Consider the following 24,668-nt stretch of genomic DNA (forward strand, 5'->3'; position numbering starts at 1 on the left):
TTATGTTTCTTAATTTTAATTATGTGATATACTATGATCTTGTTGTATATGATTAGCTACAATTATTACTCTTTGTTATGCATGAGAACCGTTAGAAATTCATGACTAGTATGCCCTGGTATGTTCTGTTTAAGACTTAGAAACCTGTGTATACGTTAGCTTAGAAAAACAAGAGAGTTGGGATGGGGAAGTTAATGTTCATGTGATCGGATAAGACTGTTGATGTATCTTACAGACTAGAACCAGTGAACCGTTTCGCACTGGGGTTAGTTTGTTGGGCCAAGTGAACCGTTTCGCACTTGGTTAGTGAAATCGTTTCGTCACCCGAGTTTTGCTTGAGTTCGAACCAAGCCGAAATCGGATTACGTGTAGTCCTCTCACCGAACCGTTTCGCGGGATTGGATGCACGTAGAGGATTTGTGAACAGTCAGTTATCCGATGATATGAGCGTTGGCTCTGTGTGAGATGTGACCAGTGACATGTTATACAATGGCTAGTAGTATAAATCGTTACTTGGATGATTAGTCTGATCATTAGCTACATAACCTCGTTACCCGATTGGTTTTGGATTCTTCTGATTATTATAATGGATTTCATTTAGATTATTACTATTGTTATTATTATTGTTCTTGCATTGGTCGTACGACCATTTCTACTTTCCTTGTGGGATCTTGCCGTACGTTATGTGCGCTGACGTACACCTGTTTTCTCTGGTGTACGTCAGATTTAGAGGACGGACAGGTCCAGTATGATGATGCATTAGAACAGGAGTATGCCCAGCCGGAGTGTCTTCCAGGTGGAACAGAAGAACAGACGGAAGCTTAGTTATCTTTTACGTAATCACTGATGGACACTAGATTACTTATGTAGTAATTATCCTTTAGTCTTTCGAGGGACTTAGTTATTTTACAGTACTTCCTTCTTATTTTGTCAGACTATGTATTTTCTTATTTTTAGTTGAACTGTTTGTAATAAGGGCAGGTTTGACCCAAACTTTGTGTCTCGGATGATATTTCAGTTGTGATATGTATATTTTCTGTCTGTGTTGTTTATTATATTCTCGCTACTGTGATCGGGGACCTGTGCCTTCGTTTGTATTTCTTGACGCTTAGCGTATTAGATTGAGAAGACGGGGTCTAGCACTTATCTCTTCTCAGTTTAATACGTCGCGGGCTTGCTCGCGTCCCGATTCCCTGGTATTTTGGGAAGCGGGGTGTGACAGGTTTTAGTGGTGGCCCATGCAGGTCAAGGTCCTGGTCACGATCCCGATTTCTTACCAGTGAGAATATAATGAATAATTTAGACGCATATCATATTTCATCCGTAAGACTATACTTAGCCCTTATCCCAGTATCTTGACCAATCTTGTTTCCGTCCCTACCTTACCCAATTTCGATTTTGATCTTGACTTGATTTTTCCTGCAATAATTTTGATCCTCGTTGCCTTCCCTTCAGAACCATGGTGGGTACACGAAGCAATGGTAACCCATCCAGTAGTGATGTCCCTCCGCCCGAAGTGGACCCACGCCAACTTTTGGCAATGATTCAGGGACTGGCGACGAATCAACAGCATTTGGCTGGGCACTTGCAGCGGGAGCCTCACCAGCCTCCCCCTCGTACAGAACCTGGTGTCAGGGAGTTTCGGTATATGCGACCTCCTTCTTTCTCCGGTGGGACCTTTAGCAGCAGAGGAGTTCCTCAAGGTCACGGAGACTATCCTTACGGTGACTCGTATTCCCCCTGCAGAGTGGGTAGATCTCATGGATGTTCAGCTCACGGATACAGCTAGAATCTGGTGGGCTGCTGAGAAGACACACCTAGAGAGGCCGATTCTGTGGGAGACATTCACGGATCGCTTCAATAGGAAGTATTTTCCACAGTCAGCCCGAGATGAGCTCCTGCGTAGATTTGTCGAGCTCAAGCAAGGGGGTCGATCAGTCGACGAGTATGAGGCCGAGTTTTCTTCTTTGAGCCGATATGCTCCTCACTTAGTTACAGACCCCACTATCAGGAAACACCAGTTCCAGAAAGGTCTGGACAAGTATATCAGATTGGCTTTGGCTGGTAGGGCTCTCGCGACTCACGACGCCGTATTGGATGCAGCACGCGAGATTGAAAGCGTGCAGAAGGAACCAGAAGATTCACACTTGATTCAGAGAAGGACACCAGCGGCTCCGACCCGAAGTGTCGAGCGTCTCCCTCCGAGACAGCAGCAGCAGAACCCGCAGAGGCAGCAGCATTCTCAGCGTCAGCCATTTCATCAGAGTCACCCTTATCAGCGCCCGGGAGTGCAGACTCGCGGCCAGCCTTCGGTGAGGTGTTCCTATTGCAGCTACCCTGGTCATACTCAGCAGGATTGCCCCAGGCGTCTTCATCTATGCTTCAGCTGTGGGTCCCCCGACCATATGAGTCGAGATTGTCCTCAGAAACAGCAGGCTCGTTTGCCCCCACCTCCAGTTCGAGCAGCTCCTCCAGCTCCACCTCGACCTGCACCAGCAGCACAGCCCCAGCACAGGTCCTACCCTCGAACTGGACCTCTCCCTCCACAACAACAGCTTTATCAGCAGGCACAAGGGCAGCAACCTCCACGTCAAACATTCATGATGTCAGCTGTGGAAGCTGAGGCGAATGATCAAGTTATCACTGGTAAGAACTGTTCATTCTTAGTTTTACTTGCATATGAATTTTTCCTTATCTAGCCTTACCTGATGATAGAATGATAGGATTCATTATGAGTACTAAGCTTAGTCGTAATTACCTTCTCCTGAATATCAATACCGGCAGTGGTGTCTTAGTAGCATCCAGTGGTTATGAATCATGCCATGTAGTCATCTGCGGGAGAGAGCTCTTTGCAGATTTCCTGGTGATTGATCTGCCGAGTTTCGACGCAGTATTTGGAATGGATTGGTTGGGATCATTCTTTGCCACCATTGATTGCCGTCGTCGGAGCGTAGTATTTGAGATACCGGATCACCCGAGGTTTGAATTCCTTAGTGGTAGTACATCGGCTGGACCGGTAGAGTATAAAGCTAGACCGAAGAAGGCGACGTTTGCTGCCATGCAAGTGGAATCTGAGAAGCCAATTGTAGTTCGGGAATTTGAAGATGTGTTTCCCGATAACATTTACGGGTTACCACCGGATCGAGCAATTGAGTTCTCCATAGAACTGAAGCCTGGAGTTGCTCCGATTTCCAAGACCCCTTATCGTATGCCTCCGGCTGAGTTGACCGAGCTTCGGACTCAGTTGGACGATCTTTTGCATAGAGGGTTGATTCAACCTAGTGTATCGGCATGGGGAGCACCTGTATTGCTCGTGGGAAAGAAGGATGGATCCAAGCGGATGTGCATCGACTACCGGGAGTTGAATGCGGTGACAGTAAAGAATAAATATCCACTTCCCCGTATCTATGATATCTTCGATCAATTGGGAGGATCGAGAGTATTTTCTAAGCTGGATTTGCGGAGCGGATATCACCAGGTGAAGGTTAAGGATTCTGATGTCCCCAAGACTGCGTTCCGGACGAGATATGGACATTATGAGTTCTTAGTGATGCCGTTTGATGTGACTAATGCGCCAGCGACATTTATGAACCTGATGAATTTGGTATTCTATGATGTGCTGGACAAGTTTGTAGAAGTCTTTATCGATGATATCCTAGTGTACTCTAAGAATGAAGCAGAGCATGCAGAGCACTTGCGGTATGTACTGAAGACCTTGAGAGAGCATCGACTATTCGCCAAGTATAGTAAGTGTCAGTTTTGGCTAGACCGCATTGCATTTCTAGGACACGTGGTGTCAAGAGACGGCATATCTGTGGACCCGGATAAAGTAGCTGTTGTTAAGGATGGGCCTACCCCTAAGTCGGTGTCCGACATTAAGAGCTTCCTGGGATTAGCTGGATATTATCGGCGTTTCATCAAGGATTTCTCGAAGATTGCAGAACCGATGACGCGTCTTACAAGGAAGGATATTAAATTCGTCTGGTCCGACGCTTGTGAGCAGGCGTTTGATACCAAATAAGAGCGGGAACTTTGAGGTGTTTTGCGACGCATCAGGTAGAGGATTGGGATGTGTTCTACAGCAAGATGGTCATGTGGTAGCGTATGCTTCTCGTCAGTTGAAGAAGCATGAGCAGAATTATCCTACCCACGACCTGGAGTTGGCAGCTGTGATTTTTGCCCTTAAGCTTTGGAGGCATTATCTGTTGGGAGAGCAAGTAAAGGTGTTCACTGACCACAAGAGCTTGAAGTACATTTTTACTCAGAAGGAGCTCAACATGAGACAACGCAGATGGTTAGAGCTAATGGCAGATTACGACATTGACCTTCAGTACCACCCTGGCAAGGTTAATGTAGTACCAGATGCTTTGAGCCGTTTGCCAGCAATCATGACCCTCACAGCTCAGTGGAGACTTTAGCAGGAAGTGAGAGAGATGAGTATAGAAGTTATACTTCCAGGGGTCACCGCTTCCTTGATGAATCTTCAAATTCAATCGACATTGGTCGAGCGGATTAAGACTGCACAATCAGATGACTCATTTCTTCAGAAGTGTAGAGAGCTAGCAGTGGCTGGTCTTCGACCGGAATTTGTTGTTCATGAGGACGGATCCTTACGATTTGGGAGTCGTATCCAGATGGAGATATTCGAGAAGAATTATTACGAGAAGCTCACAGCTCACCGTACTCTATCTACCCTGGAGGTACGAAGATGTACAAGGATCTGAAACTAAACTTTTGGTGGCGTGGTATGAAGAGAGATGTGGCTCGTAGTGTGGCGAAGTGCCTTGTATGTCAGCAGGTGAAGGCAGAGCATCAGCGTATCGCAGGTCTGTTGCAGCCATTGCCTATTCCGGAATGGAAGTGGCAACATGTTACCATGGACTTCGTTACTGGCTTACCTCGGAGCACTAGACAAAATGACGCTGTTTGGGTGATCGTAGATCGATTAACCAAATCGGCTCACTTCATTCCCTTCCGAGTGGGACAGTCGACGGAGCATCTTGCTCAGAGATACATGGAGGAGATCGTACGATTGCACGGAGTTCCAGTATGCATCGTTTCGGATCGCGATACCCGATTTACTTCAGAATTCTGGAAGAGTTTGCAGGCGAGTCTTGGGACCAATCTCAGTTTCAGCACAGCTTATCATCCTCAGACCGATGGGCAATCGGAGAGGACTATTCAGATTTTGGAGGATATGCTTAGAGCCTGTATGCTTGACTTTCACGGGTCATGGGAAGATCACTTGCATTTGGTGGAGTTTTCATACAACAATAGCTTCCAGGCTAGCATTGGAATGGCTCCTTTCGCGGCATTATATGGGAGGAAGTGTCGTTCTCCTTTGAGTTGGGACGATATTGGTGAACGAGAGATTTTTGGGCCAGAGTTGATTGACAAGTCAGTTGATGCTGTCAGAATCATTCGGGAACGACTTCGCATAGCGCAGGACCGATTCAAGCATTGGGCAGATGCGAAGCGTCGACATTTGGAGTTTCAGCCAGGAGACCATGTGTTCCTAAAGATTTCCCCTAACCGAGGTAACATTCGCTTTGGAAGGCGTGGGAAGTTGAGTCCGCGATATGTGGGACCTTTCGACGTATTAGAGAGAGTTGGAGAAGTGGCGTATCGACTTGCATTACCACCCGCATTGGCTGGAGTGCATGACGTATTCCACATTTCTCAGTTACGGAGATATGTCGGAGATCCGAGTCATATCGTAGATTTCTCGGAGATTGAGGTGCGACCTGATTTGACATACGAGAAACAGCCTGTGACGATTTTAGACCGAAGAGAGAAGACTCTCCGGAACAAGACCGTCACGCTCATTCGTGTGATGTGGCACCCAGATTCTCCTGGCGAGTCGACTTGGGAGACTGAGTCTGAAATGAGACAACGATACCCTCATCTGTTTCCTGAATCTTAGTTGTCACATCTTGTACCTTACCTTGTATTGTTCTTGTCATACTTTCTCCCTACTTATGAAAATGCAGTTATTTGAACCATTCTCTATATGTGTTGAGTGAGTATCTCTTTCCATATCTCGGTCCTTGAGTTCTTTATACGTCACCATTATTTTAATTCCGAGGACGGAATTTGTTTTAAGGGGGGTAGAATGTAATGACCGTAAAATTTTAATACTAGTTAAAATAAATTTTTGGTATTTTAAAATATTTAATTATGATTTTTAAAAGAGTATTTGTATTTTTCTCGATTTTCTAGAATTTTCTATGATTTAAAGTCTAAGTTTTATATTTATTTAAATGGTTTTTATATTTATAAATTAATTTAGTGCAATGAAAATTTCTGGGAATTATCCGTTGTGTTACTGATACTATTACGTATTATTTTAAATAATACGTCGTATTATTATTATTATCATGTATTAATTCTTGTATTATATTGAATTATTAATTACGTATTAATTGTATAATTTCTTGTATTTTACGTATCAGCTGTCGTATTAGCATAACTGGTACGTTTTATCGTGTAGATAATTGTCACATAATTATTTGATTTTAAATGTAAGTAAATATATTTTTATTATTAATTATTTCTGTTTAATTGTACAATACGTGTATATTTTCGACAGTTTCATATCAACTGTTGTATTAGCTCAAAATGTACGTTTTTATTTGTAGATAATTATTATATAATTAGTTTAATTTTTAAGTACCCGAAATTATTTATTTTAATTATTTTTGTTTAAATACCTGAAACTATTTGAAAATACTCCCAGCTTTTTCTTCCCGCGTTAAACCCCTATCAGCTACCCAACAACCCCGTTCTCTCCCTTCTCTTCTTTTCAAAAATTTCGGCTGCACGCGCACCGCATTCAATAATCTATTTTGTTTTTTTTCAATTTTTTATTATTTTTTTATCTATTTAAACCCCACCCAGCCCCCATCTCTCTCTCGTACACTCTCTTTCTCTCTCTCGAGGCTCAGGCCACGGAGCTTCCGCTCCCGACCACGACCGCGCTGCCGACGCCGACGAACCCGCTCGCGACTCGCGCCTCGACATGCGCCGAGCCAGCGCCTGCCTGCGCACCGCGCTAGACGCACCGCTCACTTCCTCCGCTCCCGCGCCCAAGCCCCCTGATCACCGCCTCCGCGCTCCTGCAGCAGCCGCTGCCCCACCCGCCTCCTCTCTCCGACGCCGAGAGCCCCACTGCAGCGACCGCTTCCGCCCTCCTCCAAGCACCGCAACCAAGCACTCTCCCTGCGTTCACCTCAGGCCTCGAACACGCTCGGACCACCACGAGAGTTCCTGAGACTCCTCCTCTCAACAAGCGACCGCACGAGCCTCCGCGACGCGCACTTGCAGTTCAGATTGTCAGCGACATCGCCGTTCCAAGCTCATCCACGCAGTCTTCGAACGCTGCACGCATCGCGGACGAAGTGAACAGAAATACTAGCAGCATCAAGCGCCTTGGTCACAGGTCCCATGGCTCGTAAGTCGAAGATCACCTCTGCTTTTATGACTCGTCTTCAATTTTACATGCCGCTGGTGGAATTAATTAGATTGCTTGGCCCCAAGAATCTATTCTTGCTCAGTTATAATTTGTAGATTGCACAGATTTATTATGCATACGAACTCGTTACCCGAATAATTATTCGTTACAAATACGGAACTGTCGTGAACATATTGGACTGAGAACTATAACGTATAGAAGTATCGTGAACGAAACGGACTGTGGACAATAATGTATGACCATTCACATTGTAATACATATACTGTGATGACCTGTACGGATTTATTTGACGAATGATACTAAAAATAATATTTTGATAATAGATACTGTAAAGATAAAATAAGATAAAATTATTTTAGATTAGTTTATGATTTTTTAAGGATTTATTTGACAAAATAATCATTTTAAAATAATTATAATAAATTATGTTGGTGAAAAATCATTTTTAGAGTAATTATAATAAATTAATAGAATTTATTTGACAAAAGAATTATTTTAGAATAATTATAATTTAAAAGAATTTATTTTAGAATAAGTATCAATTTAGAATAATTTCAAAGGATTTATTTTATAAAAGGAATTATTTTAGAACATTTATAAATAATTTTTAAGGATTTATTTTAGAAAAGGGATTATTATGAATTTTTCATAATTTATGTTTCTTAATTTTAATTATGTGATATGTTATGATCTTGCTGTATATGATTAGTTGTGTTTATTACTCTTTGTTATGCTTGAGAACCGTTAGAAAACCATGACTAGTGTGGCCTAGTGTGTCCGGTTTAAGACTTAGAAACCTGTGTATAAGTTAGCTTAGAAAAACAAGAGAGTTGGGATGGGGAAGTTAATGTTCATGTGATCGGATAAGACTGTTGATGTATCTTCCAGACTAGAACCAGTGAACCGTTTCGCACTGGGGTTAGTTTGTTGGGCCAAGTGAACCGTTTCGCACTTGGTTAGTGAAATCGTTTCGTCACCCGAGTTTTGCTTGAGTTCGAACCAGGCCGAAATCGGATTTCGTGTAGTCCTATCACCGAACCGTTTCGCGGGATTGGATGCACGTAGAGGATTTATGAACAGTCAGTTATCCGGTGATATGAGCGTTGGCTCTGTGTGAGATGTGACCAGTGACATGTTATACAATGGCTAGTAGTATGAATCGTTACTTGGATGATTAGTCTGATCATTAGCTACTGACATGTTATACAATGGCTAGTAGTATGAATCGTTACTTGGATGATTAGTCTGATCATTAGCTACATAACCTCGTTACCCGATTGGTTTTGGATTCTTCTGATTATTATAATGGTGGATTTCATTTAGATTATTACTATTGTTATTATTATTGTTCTTGCATTGGTCGTACGACCGTTTCTACTTTCCTTGTGGGATCTTGCCGTACGTTATGTGCGCTGACGTACACCTGTTTTCTCTGGTGTACGTCAGACTTAGAAGAAGAACAGGTTCAGCTTGGAGATGCTTACGTAATCACTGATGGACACTAGATTACTTATGTAGTACCTTACCCTTTAGTCTTTCGATGGACTTAGTTATTTTGCAGTACTTCCTTCTTATTTTGTCGGACTATGTATTTTCCTATTTTAGTTGGACTGTTTTGTAATAAGGGCAGGTTTGACCCAAACTTTGTGTCTCGGATGATATTTCAGTTGTGATATGTATATTTTCTGTCTGTGTTGTTTATTATATTCTCGCTACTGTGATCGGGGACCTGTGTCTTCGTTTGTATTTCTTGACGCTTAGCGTATTAGATTGAGAAGACGGGGTCCAGCACTTATCTCTTCTCAGTTTAATACGTCGTGGGCTTGCTCGCGTCCCGATTCCCTGGTATTTTGGGAAGCGGGGCGTGACACCACCGGCCCAATTCAAATCTCAGTCCATTCATTTATTTAAGAAAAATTAATAATTCAAGCCAAGCCCACTTCCAAATCTCCGGCCCATTTTCATGATTCTCTTGTGAAAAACTACAGCCACATCCGGTCATGAGAATTAATTCAAATCTTTGCATAAAAGCTCACTTCATTCCAACTATTTGCATCCAAGTCCACGCTTGATTTTAAAATTCCAAGCCTCTACAACCAAGTCCAGCAGTCCGGTTCTATTGGCTTTTTGCTTCAATGTGCTTATAAAATGCTACAAAAATAGAGAAGAGAGATTTTGAGGGGTTTTTACATTTAATAATATTTATTTATATTTCCATTCATTTATGTGCAAACTAATCTAACAACAATTATTAATGGTATATTTATTCATATAAAATAAATAATGAGGGTATAAAATTATAATAAAATATGATTATCAAATACCCCACACCTAAACTTTTGCTAGTCCTCTAGCAAAGAAAATAAAAAGAAAATCCTAACTCACTTTTGCATGAATCGCGGTTGTATTTAGCGCATACAACAAGCCTTTAAACCCCTAGGTTATCCTAGTGGACGAGTTATAGTCTCGTGAGGGTTTGTAGTGAATATACCCACAAAATTCGGTTAACTTGCCAAATTAAAGAAGTTAGTAAATAACTAAATTCACTTGATAACTTTTAGATAATCTAATTGGAGCCAGTTATCACTCAAGAAAATATTTTTATATATAACTCTAAGGTATATTTTTAAGAAAATCTTCTCATTGTAGCAATACAAAATCAAGCCAAACTTAGAAATTTAATTTAAAAGTTTTGAAAAGAACATGCCAACTCTTTATTTTAAATAATTTTTAAGTTGCTTGATTTAAAATATTTTCCAAGACCATATATACAATTATAAGATATTTATTAGTTTTTTCTTTAATTTTTAAATTTTAATTAATTTTTTTAACTCTTTCTTTCTTGGTGATTTTTTTTCTACTTTAACGGGATTTCTAAGTGACCATTTAACAAGTTTTGGGCCAATGGATCCCAACCCAAATGGGCTTAGGTCATTAAGTATGGAAATACTCCTTGGGCTTAATTAGTCGGTCAGCTTAGGCTTTATAAGATAGAATCACCTTGAATTCAAGAGTTTTTTTTTCCTTTTTGGTGCCCATTTTTCGCACTCTTCTTTTGCAATTTTTTTTTTTTTGTATATGTATATATATTTTGAAAATATGTAAATCAAGACACTTTGAAAAAAATTATTTTCAACTCTAAGTTAAGCATGCAAAAATTTCACTATTTTAAATAAAAGTCCAAGTTAAGGCTTAAATAAAGTATATTACTTTGAAAATTATTTCTTAAGAAATTTATTTAGAGTTATCATAAAAGGTGATCTTAAGTAAATAACCAACTAGGGATTAGAAAATTTCAAATTTATCAAATAAATTAATTATTACATAACTCTATCAATTTGGCAAGTGACGATATTTTTATAATTTTTTTTAAAGAAAAAAAGGGGGGGATGTAAAATAAAGAGAAAAAAATAACTAATTCTCACCCCCACACCTAAATTTTTCATTGTCCTTAATGCAAACTCTATGATGCATAAAGTAAAGCAGATAAGAAGTGAAGCACTTACATTTGGTCGGCTGATAAAAATCTGTAATTACCTTTGGTCTGAGGAGGATGAAAACAAAAAATTATTCTTCTTCCTGTTTTTCCTTTTTTTTCTCTTTTTTTTCTTTTCTTTTTTTTCTTTTTTTCTTTTCTTTTTTTTAACAACTGAACAAGAAACTCTCACATGAGAGAAGAATAAATTCTTTTTATTATTCTGAAATAAACAAAATAAATAATGTAGAATGAAATATTCAACATGAAGAGTTCCTGTTCTACATTGAATCCTGCCTTACTGTTAAAAATTCTGCCTCGGATTTTAAACAAATTCAGAATGATATAATCAATAATTTGAATTTCCAAGCATTTCGGGGTGTTCAGTAATTCTTGCAACAAAGTAAGGTAGGTATTATTGGTGTCACCTCAAAACTTAAATCACACTCTTCTTCTTCTTCTTCTTCTGATCTTTCCTGAATGTAGTTTATTTCTAGAGGCTGATTATTTGGTTGGTCTCCTGGATTAAAAATGTTGAGATCAGCAGTCAAATTCCCAAAGGACAGCTTCATTTGACCAGTTCTACAGTTGATGAGAGCATTAGAAGTGGCTAAGAACGGTCATCCTAAGATGACAGGTGTCTGTCCTTTTGGATTGGAAACATGCTGTGTTTCCAAGACTATAAAATCTACTGAAAAAATAAAATCTCCAACCTTAATCAGAACATCCTCTAACTCACCCATAGGGACCTTGACAGATCTATCAGCCAACTGTAAGGTGCATTTGGTTGGGTTCAGTACACCTAGACCCAATTGCTGATAGACTGAATATGGAAGCAAATTGACACTGGCCCCTAAGTCTAAAAGCGCCTTATCAATGTGAGTATTACCAATGATACATGAAATGATGGGGGTGTTGGCTTTCTTATTTTGATGATGTTTAACAAACAATTTACCACTAATGTTATTTGTCTAGTATTTGTGTTTTCCTATGTATTGTAGACAAACAACGTTGTTGGAGGATGGATGGAATCGAGCCTTAATGATCATATCAAATGAAGGTTGGCGGAATTGTGGAGTGAAGCAACGTACAATTCAAGTTAAAGATCAAGTTCAAGCTTCATCCGCATGTGTACCAAGTTGAGCTCAATGAAGATCAAGATCAAGCTTGGGTAATTTAGTTTAGGTTTTATATTATGTGTGTTAGTACTTTAAGCTCAATCATATACACACATACACGCTTTGGTTTTTGATTGTGTATATATACAGTTATATATATACATATATGTTTTTTTGGTTTAATAGGTTTCGAGTTTATATATGTAACAAATGGATAGAATTGGAAAATACTATTTTGTTTCATGTTTATGTGCCTATATATGATTTCGTCTTTAATATTTAATGAAATCATATTTAGTGTTTTGAAAGTATTGCATAGAATATGTAATTTTATGAAAATTTTGTATTCTTAGTTTTTGGACTTAACAATAATCATATACATATTTTATTAAGTCTATATAATCATTGTGCAAAGTTTCAAAACATGGTTTAGCCAAAATATCAAATTTCACATGTTTACATTCTCGTGTTTTGAACTATTTTGCAAAATGATGATTTTTCACAAATGGGAAATGCAATTTGGAAAATTCTTTTTGTAACATGTTCATTTACATGTGTATATACATTTCCCAAAGTTTCATAATTTTTGGACTTTATTTGTTATTTTTAACATATTCTCAAAAGTCTCAAAAATACTTTTAAAAACCAGTTTTTTGAATATGTCAGTTTTCGGTCGACCGAACCGGTCGACCGAACCTGAGTTCATACGCTCACTGGGCGACAGAGAGTCTGTCGGTCGACCGGTCCGATCGACCGATAAAATTTCCGGTCGACCGATGAATTTTCCGGTCGACCGACGAGAGCTTTTTCAGCTTCCAACGGCTAGTTTTCTTACCGTTGCTTGGGGCTGTTTTATCTTTTGTTAGGAGTTTTGGCTGATGTCTTGGGTTGTTATAAATACCTCATTGCATTTACCTCTCCCTCTCAAACAAGAGAATGGTTTAAAAGATTTTAACAAGGGTTTAAACTTATTTAGTGTTTGTTTAAGTTTGTTTTAAGAAGCTTTTAAGCATTTGAGTGTTTCGGTTTTGTGATTCAATTCTACAAGAGCTTGATGAGATCATCTATTGGTGTTTGGGTATTCAACTATTCTTCCTCCAACTCTTGATATATTGAGAAGTTTTCTAAACTCTATTTCTAGCTATTTTATATATTTGATTATCATTGTTATTTAGCTAGAACTACATTGAGTTTAGTTTTGTTTTATATCTCTTTGTTCACACACAACCTTTTGAGCTTATTGTATTTATATTCATAGTATAATTAGGTTGTGGGATAGTGTGACTGAGAACAATCATTTGTCATATTTGTGCTTATTGTGAGAATCACTTTGTAATACACTTGTACACCGAGTGAGGAGTGTGTGGTGAGAGTCGGGGATCGTCCCAAGAGGAGTGGCGTCGGTTGACGTGCCTAGAGAGAGGTTGTAACCGAGCACTTGAGGGAGACACGACTAGGTCCAACACTTAGTGGGTGTAGAGTGTGATTGCATAGTGTTTGTTGTGTGAGAGTTTTCGGTGAACTTGTAAATCGAGTGTGTAGAAGAAGTTCCGGCTTCCAAACCGGATTGTTTTAGTAGATTTCTCCCCGGGAGTGGGGAGCGGAGACGTAGGACGGAAGGTCCGAACTCCGTGATCATTTGATTGTGTTTGAGTGTGCTTTGGCGTATTTATTTTTGCATTCATCTTATATCGCCATTTGTGCATTGCTCATTTATTTCATTCACTATCTTGTTTAGATTGTTTACCCCTTGTGTTAGTTTATATATCCTTGCATATATACATTCATCATATAGGATATATCTCATTGTGTATATTGCTTATTCTTGCACATATCTCTTTATATATCTACCTTGCAAGAATACAACTTGTTAATTTTTTTTAATTGGCATTTAATCGGATTAGATTAGCATAAGACCCTAATCACCCCCCCTCTAGGGTCTAACAATTGGTATCAGAGCTTGGTGCTCTTTGATTTAAGGTCTAATCGCCTTGAGTTAAAGATCCAAGTTATCTTTTTGTGCTAATCTTGTTTTGATTGCATTTGCATCTTGCTTGCATATTTTTACAATTTATGGATATGAATGATGCATCTTGTTTAGGCTATGATTCTAGTGTTGCTCCTAAATTCAATGCTTTCCCCTATGCTCAATGGTGTTTTAGATTTAAACTATTTATGCAATCTAAAAATATTGATCTATGGGGAATTATTGATAATGCTTATATTGTACCCACTATGGAGAAATCCAAGTGGAGTAAAAATGACAAAAGATTGTTTACCATGAACAAGATTGTGTTAGAATATATGCATAATGCACTTGATTCCTCTATTTCTAACAAGCTTGTTTCCTTTGATAGTGCTTACAAATTGTGGACATTCATAGAAGCACATCATGGTAACTTGGAGGAGATCCAAAGGATTCCGGCGGATTCTTCCTCAAGTAATATTGGAGCTTCATCATGCACACGGCCACTAGGCGATAGCCCTAGTGAGGTTTGCAAGTTCGAAACCATTAATGATTTACCTAATGATGAACTTGCTTGTGCTAGTGAAAAATTATTACATGCCTTTAACAAATTGCAAAATGATTTCATTAATTTACAAAGCAAGCATGAAATTTTGAAATCCGATCATGAGTTGTTAGCATCTAAGTTTGATACTATTTCTAATGAAAATATGATCCTTAAAGAAAACAATGAAAAATTAAAATTGGATCATGATTCTTTGCTTTCAAACTTTGCTAAGTTAACTCATGAAAGAGATAATGTCATGCTAGAAGTAGTAGCTATTAGAAATGATTTTGATAACCATACATGCTCTACTTCTATTATCAATGATGTTGTGCATAATGATGATTTGAATCTTGTTAAGGAACGCATATCATGCTTAGATTCAACTTTAAAAACATGCATTGATAACCATAAGAAACTTATGGACAAGTGTGCAAAGTCTAGTGCTACAAAATCACCTACACACTATGCACACTTGTATAGCAAAGTTTACAAATGCTCCATTTGTGGTCGTAAAGGCCATTTAGCTAAATTTTGCTATGATGCACAAAAACATAAGAATACTAATCATTCTTGTGCATCTCATCAAGTTTCTTCATCACATGTACACACACATGCACCTAGTTCTCATCATAAGCATGCTCATATGTATCATTGTGATTTTTGTGGTAGAGTTGGTCACTTAGCTAAGTTTTGTTTTGATTTGTGAAAAGTTTCTAAATCACAAAATATTTCAAGTAGACCAACGTCGTTTCAAAATGTTTCTCATTTGCAAAATAATCTTAAAAGACCATCTTTATTTGCAAATGTTCCTCATGCACCTTTTTAATGGTCAACATAAGCAAATGCTTCCTTTCCATTGTACATATTGCAATCGGAAGGGTCATTTGAGAAATTATTGCTATGACCGATCCTGTGCACCACATATGTCTAAGAGGGTTCATAACCCTAGGACTTTGAGCTTTAATGATAGGGGTCATGTCCCTAAACAAACCGGCACCAAGAATACTTGGGTGCCAAAATAATTTTTAAGCCAAGAATATTAGTACTTTTATTTTTATTTTTCTTGGTTTTGAAAATTGTATTTTAAACTTTTATGAAAACAATTCATTTTATTGGTCAAACTATTTTGTTTTCATGATTATTGGTTTTATTTTGATGAGAGGTTTGTACTTATATAACCCTCCGGATTTATTGGGTGTTTATTCCCAAATCTTGTTTACCGGGTGCTAAAATGTTTATATGGGTTGATACTAGCTCAAGAGCTAGATATAGTTGCCTCTCTTGATTTTTGAAAATCAATGATGATTTGGTTTTATGATTTAAACTTTGATTTATGATTTCAATTGGTTGATTTGTTTTCATTTGAAAACTTTTTACATGATTCTCATGTTTCTCTTCTTTTGATTTCATAAATCTAATTTTATACATTGGCTTTTATGATATGAGACAATATGTTCATCTTGATATATTTATATATGTATTTTATATGGCATTTTGATAGGGGGAGCTATTCCCTATTCTATGTTTGTTTATACTCACCTATGCTTATTGATAGGGGGAGCTTTCGCTCTCTTAATTCTTTTGTCCCCTTTTTGATGTTGTCAAAGGGGGAGAAATATTGTGAGTATACTTTTTCGTGGTTATATGCATGCGAATTATAATTTATATATTCATTTCCTTCATGCATATATCTCTTTTTGTAAATTGTTTGTCATCATAAAAAAGGGGGAGATTGTTGGCTTTCTTGTTTTGATGATGTTTAACAAACAATTTACCACTAATGTTGTTTGTCTAGTATTTGTGTTTTCCTATGTATTGTAGACAAACAACGTTGTTGGAGGATGGATGGAATCGAGCCTTAACGATCATATCAAATGGAGGTTGGCGGAATTGTGGAGTGAAGCAACGTACAATTCAAATTAAAGATCAAGTTCAAGCTTCATCCGTATGTATACCAAGTTGAGCTCAATGAAGATCAAGATCAAGCTTGGGTAATTTAGTTTAGGTTTTATATTATGTGTGTTAGTACTTTAAGCTCAATCATATACACACATACACGCTTTGGTTTTTGATTTTGTATATATACATATATGTTTTTTTGGTTTAATAGGTTTCGAGTTTATATATGAAACAAATGGATAGAATTGGAAAATACTATTTTGTTTCATGTTTATGTGCCTATATATGATTTCGTCTTTAATATTTAATGAAATCATATTTAGTGTTTTGAAAATATTGCATAGAATATGCAATTTTGTGAAAATTCTGTATTCTTAGTTTTTGGACTTAACAATAATCATATACATATTTTATTAAGTATACAAAAATCATTGTGTAATGTTTTAAAACATGATTTAGCCTAAATGTCAAAATTCATATGTTTACATTTTCGTGTTTTGGTTCTCGTGTTTTGAACTATTTTGCAAAATGATGATTTTTCACAAATGGGAAATGCAATTTGGAAAATTCTTTTTGTAACATGTGTATATACATTTCCCAAAGTTTCATAATTTTTGGACTTTATTTGTTATTTTTAACATATTCTCAAAAGTCTCAAAAATACTTTTAAAAACCAGTTTTTTGAATATGTCAGTTTTCGGTCGACCGAACCGGTCGATCGAACCTGAGTTCATACGCTCACTGGGCGACAGAGAGTCTGTCGGTCGACCGATGAATTTTCCGGTCGACCGACGAGAGCTTTTTCAGCTTCCAACGGCTAGTTTTCTTACCGTTGCTTGGGGCTGTTTTTGTCTTTTGTTAGGGGTTTTGGCTGATGTCTTGGGTTGTGATAAATACCTCATTGTGTTTACCTCTCCCTCTCAAACAAGAGAATGGTTTAAAAGATTTTAACAAGGGTTTAAACTTGTTTAGTGTTTGTTTAAGTTTGTTTTAAGAAGCTTTTAAGCATTTGAGTGTTTCGGTTTTGTGATTCAATTCTACAAGAGCTTGAGGAGATCATTTATTGGTGTTTGGGCATTCAACTATTCTCCCTCCAACTCTTGATATATTGAGAAGTTTTCTAAACTCTATTTCTAGCTATTTTATATATTTGATTATCATTGTTATTTAGCTAGAACTACATTGAGTTTAGTTTTGATTTATATCTCTTTGTTCACACACAACCTTTTGAGCTTATTGTATTTACATTCATAGTATAATTTGGGGTTGTGGGTTTGTGACTAAGAGTTGTGCTTAATTGAGTTCTCACCTTGTTTATATATCCTTGCATTATATATTTTTATCATATAGGATATATATCTTGTTGTTTATATTGCTTATCCTAGCTAATATATATTGTTGTATTTCATACTTGCTAGGATAACTTATTAATTAGTTTTAATTGGCATTTAATCGGATTAGATTAGCATAAGACCCTAATCACCCCCCCACCCCCTCTAGGGTCTAACAGGGGGAACCTGGATCTTTACGTTTCAAATGTATGGGATTTGACAGCATTTCACTGATATTGGCGGCTAAAAAGACTTTCTTTGGAACATTTATTCTCCTCTCCTTAGTGCACAATTCTTTTAAAAATTTAGCATAAGATGGAATTTGTTCAATTGCATCTAAGAGAGGAATGTTGACCTTAACCTGCTTGAATGTTTCTAGGATCTTCTCCTCATGAGGAGAGTGTTTCCTAGACCTGAGTCTATCTGGAAAGGGAGTAACTGGTCTAAATCTATCAAAAGCAGGCTCAGGTTCGGGTTCAGGTTCTTGGTCATCTGAAGGGAGTGATTGTTGAATAGATTCATCAGAAGGAGAAGAAGAAGGATTTTGTAGTGGATCAAAATTTTGACTTGGAGGAGTTCTTACTTGATTATCAACCTGTCTACCTGACCGAAGTGAATGGATTGCATTCACTTGAGCTTCATAGGATGAACTGCATCATGTGTTATTAGGGTTGACCACGGGTTGACTAGGAAATTTTCCATTCTCTCTTTCACTCAAGGCACTAGCTAGTTGACTAAGTTGGGATTCTAATCTAGCTATAGCTTGAGTGTTGGAGTTGAGCATTTGTCCAGTTGATTGCATGAAGGAATTTAGCATGCTAGACGTTTGACTCAACATATTCGTGGTTTGAGTAGAGGCCTTAATTATGGTTTCTAAACTCATTTCCAATATATTGAGACGTTTATCCTGATCTGGATTGTGAGGAGTCTGAATTATAGCTTGATGAAGAGGAGACTGATTTTGATATGGCAGATTGGGTTGTTGAAATTGTGGATGAGAATTAAAAGAAACTGTGTTTCCCCTAGGAAAATGTTGGGTAGAAGCGGGAGTGAAGTTTTGAGTTCCGGGAGAATTTCCTTGATTCCATGCAAAGTTGGGATGATTTCTCTAACCTGGATTATAGGTTGAAGAAAATGGATTATTTCTAGGGTGCTGGAATGCAGCGTTCATCTGTTCTAATGCGTTGTTGTTTCCTAGGAGAGGGCATTCCTCTGAAACGTGGGTAGGAGACTGACAATTGTGACATCCTGGGAAAGAAACATGTTTGAGTTGAGCTAGAGCTCGTTCCTTAATTTCTAAGGCTTCTAACCTCCGCAGAATTGTCGCCATCTTCACTTCAGAAGCAATGTTTGACTCTAAGAAAAGACCACTAGACTTAGAATGGGGAACTGATGAAACCATGTCATCACAGTGTTCCCATTGCATTGTTTTTTCAGAAAGACTCTCTAAAAACTCTCACGCTTCATTAGTGTTTTTCCTCATGAAATCCCCGTGGCACATTGATTCTAAGGAAGTTTTTGCAGAATAATCTAATCCCTCATAAATTATTTGGCACAATCGCCATTTTTCTAAACCGTGATGAGGACATTGGATGAGAAGATCTTTAAATCGGTCAAAATACTTCCAAAAAGGTTCTCCCGATATAATTTTAAAATTCATGATGCTGTTTCTTAGCTTTACCGTTTTATGGATAGGGAAAAAAATTTTAAGAAAAATTGTGATAAATTCTTCCCAAGTAGTGATGGATTTTGTTGGTAAGCTGTACAGCCATTTTTTAGCTTTATCCTTAAGAGCAAATGGAATAAATCTAAGCTTAATCGCATCTTCGGTTAATTCTCTCATTTTAATCATAATACACACTTCCTCAAATTCCAAAATAAAAATATATGCATCTTTTGTTTCATTACCAAGGAATTTGGGAAGCAAGTTTATGTATTGCGGTCTAAGCTCAAAATTTATTCCATTTGTTTCGGGGAGCCTAATGCATGAGGGGATTGCATTCCTAATGGGATAGCACATATCATGAAGAACGGGTGGATTAGGGTGCTCCATTTCTATGATTGGTTCAAAGGGAATTAATCGATGTGCATTATCCCTAATCCACTGTTGCATACACCAAAATATTTCTTTTTATTTTTTTATTTTTATTTTTTTATATTTTTTTAAGAAAAGAAAGAAAATTAGTTTTTTTTTATTTTTTATGAGAAGATAAAGAAAAAAAATCCTAACTAAAACAAATTAAAGCAATCACTTTTCAATCACTTTAATTCTAGGGTTTAGCTTAACTCAACTAAACCAGCTCCTAACCAAAAACTCCTATAGTGAAAAGGTTAAAGTTTTACCCAGGTAGTTAGCCAGGTAAGGATAGTACTAGAGGGTGATCAAAGATCAATTAAGTACATCTTTCCTTACGGAGCGCTTTACGCAACCCCTAAACCTTACCTTAGACACCAACTATTCTGAGAAAACTTAAACCGTTCACTTAAGAATTTCTTGTTCCTTATTGAGCTCGAATCCTTAGGGGTCAACGTCTAATGAGTTTTATTAGGCTTGGGTAGTGTAGTGATGAATTAGTGATTTTTGGGCTAAGGAAAGGGTGATGAAATCCCTCACCTTATCTTGATTATAGGGTTTTGCCCTTAAAAATATTTTTAAATGTGTGCCAAATCAAGATGCTCAAATCACTTGGTGAATTCCTACTATCAATATGAAATGCAACCCTATGAATTAAAAGCAACTAAAAAGGATGAAAAAGAAAAATCTTTTTTTTAATTAGGGTTAGCAATCAAACAAATGAGAAGGGGGGAATTTGTTTGAATTTATTATCTTGTTAGTAAATGTCAAAGTGTAGGATGAATTTTATTATGGTTAACAAAAAATAAAATCCTTTTTTAAGTCCTAATTGTCTCTAATTTTGAAGAATTAGCTAAAGGGTGGAGTTAAAAACTAGAAAGAGGACTTACCCGAAAGCAAATCTTCAAATCCTAGCTCTCCAATCCGCGATCTTCAAGCTCCAAGCGTTTCCTTCACAAAAAACACACAAGTTAAAGAACCAAAATAATTAAAACCTACTTGAGCACCTTCCCAGGCAACGGCGCCAAAAACTTGATGCGGCATAAAGATGTACCAAAAAGGTTGCAAGTGCACAACCGTGTCAAGTTATAGTATTTAAGATATCGATCCCACGAGGAAGGTGTTTTATAGGATAAAATATAAAATTGGTTCTTATGTTGTGTGCGTGACAAATAAGATTGGTGAGTGAATATGATTGTGAAGAGATTAAAAGAGTGAAAGTAGTGTGTAAGTAGGTGCAAAGTGTAAGTGAGAGTGGATGTGAAAGAGAATGAGTACGATCTATAAGGTGAGAAGGAAAAATGAATAAAATCAAGAAACAAATAAAAAAATCAAGAATGAAGAACAAAATTCTAGAATAAAAGAAAATACAAGAAATTAAAGATGGTGGATTTAATTATAGATATGGGTAATCTAAAATTGAACCCACTTCTTAGAAAATGGTGATTCCCTAGAGGGTTCTAGCCTAAAGGCAAATCAAACAAAATAAAAATAAACAAAAAGAAAAACTAAACCCAAGAGGGTTCTAGCCTCAAGGTGAATAGTATAAAAAATTAAAATCTAACTACAAAATAAATTATAAAATCTAAACTACAAAATAAAATTGTAAGAATTAAATACAAAAAAATATATCTACTCTATAAGCATGAAATAAATCTAAGGAAAGAGGGTTCTAGCCTCTTGGCTATTTAACAAAAAAATAAAATCTAACTACAAGCATAGAAATAAATCTAAACTAATAAGCAATAAAAGAGAGAAAGAAAAGAAAAACAAACCTTCAAATAATTCTCCATCTTCATCTTCATCATCCAATAAAGAGAAGAAGAGAAAAATTTAAAGTGGTGAAAAAATTATTATTATTAATTGCAACAAAAAGTTATAATTTTGGAAGACCTTCTCGATTAAGAGTAGCTCTCCTCTCCAAAAGGAGTTTACCAAAATTTTCACACCTTAACCCCTCACTCTCTACCCCTATTTATAGTAATCATCAATGAATATGAGTCATTGGATTTGTCTTGAGCCCCAAACAACAATCTTCACCTTTGAATTTACTTTTTGTTCTTCTCTAGTCCAACATAGGAGGCCCAATTGATTTTCAAAAATAAATGAAAATCAAGTTATCATTATGATCATCAAGTCCGGTCCATGGAGACTTAAAAAAAATCAAAATTTTCAGCCCAAGTCCAGTTCTGCAACAATCAATACTCGGTCCTCATTCATGTGATTTTTCAAAATCAATTCTTCTACAGCCCACCGGCCCAATTCAAATCTCAGTCCATTCATTTATTTGAGAAAAATTAACAATTCAAGCCAAGCCCACTTCCAAATCTCCGACCCATTTTCATGATTCTCTTGTGAAAAACTGCAGCCACATCCGGTCATGAGAATTAATTCAAATCTTTGCATAAAAGCCCACTTCATTCCAACTATTTGCATCCAAGTCCACGTTTGATTTTGAAATTTCAAGCCTCTACAACCAAGTCCAGCAGTCCAGTTCTATTGGCTTTTTGCTTCAATGTGCTTCTAAAATGCTACAAAAATAGATTGCTTCAATGTGCTTCTAAAATGCTACAAAAATAGAGAAGAGAGATTTTGAGGGGTTTTTACATTTAATAATATTTATTTATATTTCCATTCATTTATGTGCAAACTAATCTAACAACAATTATTAATGGTATATTTATTCATATAAAATAGATAATGAGGGTATAAAATTATAATAAAATGTGATTATCAGCATGCAACTACTAGAAGATTGAAAAAACTTGGTCATTTGTCCTCAACAAGAAGACCCACATCTTTTATGATGCATCATCAATAAATGTGATAAAATACTTATTACCACCCAAAGACTCCACCTCGATAGGACCACAAACATCATAATAAATCAAATTAAGTATATTATATTTTCTTTTAGAAGGCTTACTAAAAAAATTCTATGTTATTTGCTAAATAAATAATAATCACAAGGCGTGAGTGATGAACCTTTGACAAAGAAAATGAGAGACTTCTTTGCCAATATCTGCAACCCCTTCTCGCTCATGTGCTCGAGCCTCCTATGCCACAAACTGAGAGTGTCACCGTCTTGAGTCATGCTCAAAGAATCATGTAAAGCATTTACTTAAGTCTTATATAAATTACAATATATACTTCCTCTAGCCACCACAAGAGAGCCTTTGGTGATTTTATGTATTCCTCCACCAAATTAAATTTTATATCCTATTCGGTCCAAATTAAGACCCAAAATCAAGTTGAACCGTAAATTGAGAATATGTTGCATATTATTTAAGATTAATGTACATCCGGTATCTATCTGCAGGTGTATATCACCAAGTCCTAAAATCTTCGAGTAACTGGTATTGCCTATCTTCACATTGCTAAAGTCATGTGCTTTATATGACGTGAAAAGATCTCGATTGGAGGTAGCATGACATGTAGCTTCTGTATCCATTATCCACTCAGAATTTTGACTTGTAACATACATACAATATTCTTCCCTGCAAATAAGAATAACATCGGTCTCAGATAAGGTAGTTGCAGTGTCACTGTCAACTTTCTTCTTTTCATCTTTATTCCCAGCTTGCTCTTTCTTCAATGCCCAACAATTTTTCTTGATATGACCTGGCTTACCAAAATAAAAGCAACCTCTCCCTTTAGACTTTGATCTACCCTTGGATGTGCCATGACCTCTGGACTGGTCTCTATACCTACTCCTACCCCTATTCTCCATGACAAGTGTCTGTGAGTTATATGTGCTGGTAGACTTCCTCCGAGTCTCCTCATTGAATAAACTACTGGTAACCATACTCATCGATAACACACTATTTGGAGTTGGGTTGCTGACTATCACAACCAGTGTCTCCTAACTATCTGGCAAAGAACCCAATAACGATAAATCCTGTAGCTCATCATCGATAGTCATCTTCATGGTAGCTAACTAATTAATCAAACTCTTGTACTTATTCAAGTGCCCAGCTATGTTACTTCCTTCTTTGAATTTCAAGTTCACTAACCGACTCATAATAAACGCCTTGTTTCCCTAATCTTCTGCTTGTAGGGATCCTCAAGCTTCTTCCAAATAGACTTTGCATTAGTCTCACCCGATATATGATGAAACACACTAACGTCGATCCACATTTGAATACTGATCATATTTCTGTGTTGTTTCTCCTATTTTTTATCAGTCATCTTTTCTATCTTGGCTTCATCTCCCACAAGAAGGTCATGTAAATCTTTACAATACAGAATATCTTCCATCTTGGACTTCCATACTTGTCAATTATAACCATCTAATTTTATCATTGTACCAAAACTCTCTGTCTTTCCCATCCCAAAGCATGCCTCGAATCACAACTTTGATACCACTTGTTAGGGATTTCATAGAGATTAATCTGTGGAATTAAATACTAAACGAATAACGACCCCAATGAAAATACCACAAGCAAGCAAACACCGATATTTAACGTGGTTCAGCAACCCGTGCCTACATCTACTAAGCAATCTGGAGAGAAATATTCTATCATAAATCAAGATTACAATCCCTTCAAGTTACGCCTGAACTTGAGGATTAAATCACAAGAGAAAGATACAGTATTATCTCTAGGATACCAAAATCCTAAAATCCGTCTCACTAAAAATCTCCAATACCCACAGAGAAACCAACATCATACTCTTGCTGGTGTCGTCATTCTGAAGACAACGGTTTTTGAATCACTACAATCTGACAACTGAGCTATCCGGAATCTCACTCACTCTCTCTCTCTCTCTCTCTCTCTCTCTCTCTCTCT

General features: G+C 37.1%; 1 protein-coding gene across 1 annotated transcript; it reads left to right on the forward strand.

Annotated features, from left to right (window-relative positions):
• Nucleotides 1,460–4,418, forward strand: LOC109838678. Its single transcript, XM_020407102.1, has 4 exons — nucleotides 1,460–1,703; nucleotides 1,747–2,646; nucleotides 2,700–3,911; nucleotides 4,057–4,418. Exons 1-4 carry the CDS (start codon nucleotides 1,460–1,462, stop codon nucleotides 4,416–4,418), a joined length of 2,718 nt encoding a protein of 905 aa, XP_020262691.1.

This window comes from Asparagus officinalis, chromosome 4 (genome assembly GCF_001876935.1).
Source record: "Asparagus officinalis chromosome 4, Aspof.V1, whole genome shotgun sequence".
Taxonomy (NCBI): domain Eukaryota; kingdom Viridiplantae; phylum Streptophyta; class Magnoliopsida; order Asparagales; family Asparagaceae; genus Asparagus; species Asparagus officinalis.

Excerpts from the sequence above, each read along its gene's own strand:
- LOC109838678 (XM_020407102.1), top strand. The coding sequence starts at position 1,460 with ATGGTGGGTACACGAAGCAATGGTAACCCATCCAGTAGTGATGTCCCT. Across the intron at positions 1,704-1,746 it reads CAGCAGAGGAGTTCCTCAAG|AGTGGGTAGATCTCATGGAT; the intron begins GTCACGGAGACT and ends TTCCCCCTGCAG. Across the intron at positions 2,647-2,699 it reads GAATGATCAAGTTATCACTG|CCTTACCTGATGATAGAATG; the intron begins GTAAGAACTGTT and ends TTCCTTATCTAG.